At 32.1% G+C, this 3,491-nt stretch overlaps 1 protein-coding gene across 1 annotated transcript in view; it reads left to right on the top strand.

The window, feature by feature from the left end:
* Positions 1 to 3,491, top strand: part of LOC111088896 — a 29,365-nt gene that overhangs the window by 16,386 nt on the left and 9,488 nt on the right. Inside the window, exons 7-9 of the mRNA XM_022400139.1 lie at positions 997 to 1,146; positions 1,605 to 1,763; positions 2,026 to 2,146. Coding sequence (XP_022255847.1) covers positions 997 to 1,146; positions 1,605 to 1,763; positions 2,026 to 2,146 — 430 coding nt within the window. The remainder of the gene's footprint in view (positions 1 to 996; positions 1,147 to 1,604; positions 1,764 to 2,025; positions 2,147 to 3,491) is intronic.

The raw sequence follows: 3,491 nt of genomic DNA on the forward strand, positions 1-3,491 counted from the left end.
CAGCATTGTTTAGACATTCCAACAAAAATTGAAAGTACAGATTTTAGGTAATAAAATTTAATTTCAGTGCTACAAAACATTGTTAAAATTAGTATTTCTTAGATATTGATTTATGTATGGGAAAATAAAGTGAATTATTTTCACAGTTTTACTGTAAATCTAATAAAATATTATAACCATTATAGTATTAACCATTAAGTGCAATTCACAAGTGCTGTAAAGCATCCTACTTCTATTTCTTATAGTTAATGTCATAAAAGAAAGTACTTGCACAGGGTCCCCGAAAGTGTTCTATCTCAAGAGTAAATAAAACTAAAATTAAGAGTAACAAATATTTTTATTTCTTGTTTTTGAAGTTCATATGTCATGCTGTGTTGTAGTCCACAGAATACATAATTCTTCTTGTAATTCATGGCATACACACGCTTTACTGCACACACACACATATATTTTCTTTAAAACTCCTTTGACAACAAACATTTGTTTCTGCAATAATGTTATTTATTGCAGTTAGTAAGACTACACAATGTTATTTATGCTTGAGATTTTTTTGAAATAAATGGCAATGGAAGTAAGTCGCTGTTATTTAAAATTTCTATTAGATCATTAGGTAGGGATTATCAGCCAGGTTTCTAAGGTCTTGGATGGCCTCCAGCTGATAAAAAGTTTGGTAACCCCTAATCTGTAAGACACTACAGTTTAGGAGTTGTATTACTATTCATTGTATGAGAAGTTATGGCTAAGTTTGATAAAATTGTCTTACATTTCATATTGCTTGTTTCACTTATAAAGAGATAGATATGTTTGTTTTCCATCATTAAACAATTTCTAGGCTTTAGATAATGTACAAAATTTAAAAAATACAATTTGAGAATCAATAATTATTTTCTGTTGTTTCTTGAAAGATTTGACTCATAGTTTATTCAGGTATTTGTTATTATTTTTAATTTGTCACATTGTTAATCTTTTTATATGATTTTTTTATTATCATCTTAGTTTGGAGAAACATGTTTGAAATGTTTGCCAGATTTGATCAAATCCACCCTACCAACATTCGTGTATCCACTTCTATCACATCCCCAGCTCGATGTACGTGAAGGTGCTATTAAAGCCTTCTCAGTGTTTCTTCTTCGATCTGAATTTCAGGTAAATTTCTAGATTTATTGGTTTTTTTATTTGTAGAAAAAATTTGTTTTTTTTGGAATGAAAGTGAGTTCAAAGTAAACTGTAGATTTTTTACTGTAAGATATACCTTTCACTGTACACTGTGTTGTTCAGTTGTAAACAATATATATATTTTGAATATGATTATGTATGTGTGTTTTTACTTATAACCTTTGAGGTATAACTTCATACAAACACCAAACAAAAAGCATATTGTTAAGAAAATCACCAACATCTTTTACACATAAGCTAATATAACTTTCCAAAATGGCTGAACATTTTGGACATAAAATGCAAATGATTTGGTGTAATAAGAACAAAATAAGCTCTATTTAACTTTTTAAGGCAGTTTTGCAAAACTATTCAAAAGAAAAGAAATTCCAAAATATCCTAACTTTTTAAAATATCTTTTTTGAAGCATGAATATTTTTTTTTACTAGGAGTGTCAGCAAACTTTTACTCGTGTTTTGTCCAGTTTGGCTCTGGCCATGGAAACTAAAGACTCAAATTTATTGCCAAAGCCTGGGAATCTTGACAGCTGTTTCAGTGACCCCTATCTTGTCCAAAGTTTACTGGGACTTGGAGTTTTTCTTGTGAAGGTAAGATCAGATTTTGTTTTAGAATTTCACTTCAGTCAGATGCAAGAGCTTTCAGGTAATTGCTAAATGTAAGAGTAATGTGCATGTTTGAAAATAAAAGCCTCCATTGTCAAAGTAGTATTTTGTTCTTATGTAGTGTTTTATGAAAGTATAGTATTTTTGAATGGTCCAACTTAAAGAAATTTACAGTGTTACAGCTAGTCTCAAACAAAAATAGGGAAAATTAATGAACATATACTTTAGTTTTGATTTTTATTTTCAGAATTTACCTTTGGAGCTTTTGTTGACAGAGTGGTCTGAGGTGTTTAGAATTTTTCTGGCTTACTTGTCTCATCCTGCATGTTCTGTTCGACAAGTAGCAAGTGAAATATTTAAGTTCTTAGGTAAGTTCTGATTTCTGATATTTCTAGGAAGTCAAAAACAAATAAGCTTTTATGTTTCTGGAGTGACGCTTATATTTTATTTGAGTTCTTTAGTTTGTTTTTTTATTCCTGTAAACTCTCAATGGAGCATAGGGTCGCGACAACAACTCGCCAATGAAAGTTGTTGTTGCAGTTACTTGTAGCAGGTTGTTTTTTACGGGGTGGAGTTGCTAGCCCCGCGCCCAACCCTCCTCCTCCTTTCTCATCCTGGACTTGGGACCAGGCAAAGGCAGAGGTTGGCATGTTTGGTGTGACGGGGATTCGAACTCGCGACCCTCAGATTACGAGTCGAGCGCCCTAACCACCTGGCCATGCCGGGCCTTTCAAAGGTGTTAGAAAGTAGTAATTCTACTTTATCAGAGGAATTTTAAAAGATGTTTGTTGTTGTTTTATGATAGAAAGTTTCAGAAAAGTAGAAATTTTAACTACAGAAATCAAACCAGTGACTATTTGGTCACTTGGTAGATGCTTTAATCAATTAAATTGCCACGTTTTGTTTTATACTGCAAGTGTTATTTCTTATAATGACAAAAATTAGAAGTATTTTAGGGTTCTTCCAAACAGCTTATCATAACTTGATTACAAGATAATGAACTAAGTAATTAATGATAAAAGTTTTAAAGGGTGATGCATTGTCATTTGATGTTAGAAAATTTCTGAAGAATTAGAAAATAATAACAGGCACATTTAAACTCCTGACTCTGCTTTTGTCATGGCAACTAAGCTAGTGGGTTTCAAAACTGTTATGATACTTAAGATCAACAGAATATATTAGTTTTACTGTGTGATTGCACTAACTTGCCACTAGAAGGAGTTATAAAAAAAAACGTTTTTTTTTCTTTGCATCTAGATTTCTTCAATAAAGAATATTGAAATTTGGTTTCTTGATTAAGGCTGATAAGTGTTTCAAACTTATAGCACCACAAATGTTGTAATACTCTGCTCTTTTAACCTCTGTTGAAGTTTGTTAATTTCCCCAAAAGGGGGGATGAAGGCTGCCTGGGGGGGGTCACCTGTTTTAACCATTCACACCACCGTATAATACTGTGTTGTCTGTCAGTAGACACTAAAATGACATCACATAAGGGACATGTTTATGTCACCCTGAGATGATCTTGTGAACCTCAGTTTCGAAACAACTGCTATTGGTTTTATAAAACATTAAACAGGATTTTTTTAGGATAGCACTCTATCCCCTTGATTTAAAATCACCTGTGTGTGTTTATGTCACCCTGAGATGATCTTGTGAACCTCAGTTTCGAAACACTGCTATTGGTTTTATAAAACATTAAACAGGATTTTTTTT

The sequence above is a fragment of the Limulus polyphemus genome, unplaced genomic scaffold (assembly GCF_000517525.1).
Source record: "Limulus polyphemus unplaced genomic scaffold, Limulus_polyphemus-2.1.2 Scaffold4678, whole genome shotgun sequence".
NCBI classification, from domain to species: Eukaryota; Metazoa; Arthropoda; class Merostomata; order Xiphosura; family Limulidae; genus Limulus; species Limulus polyphemus.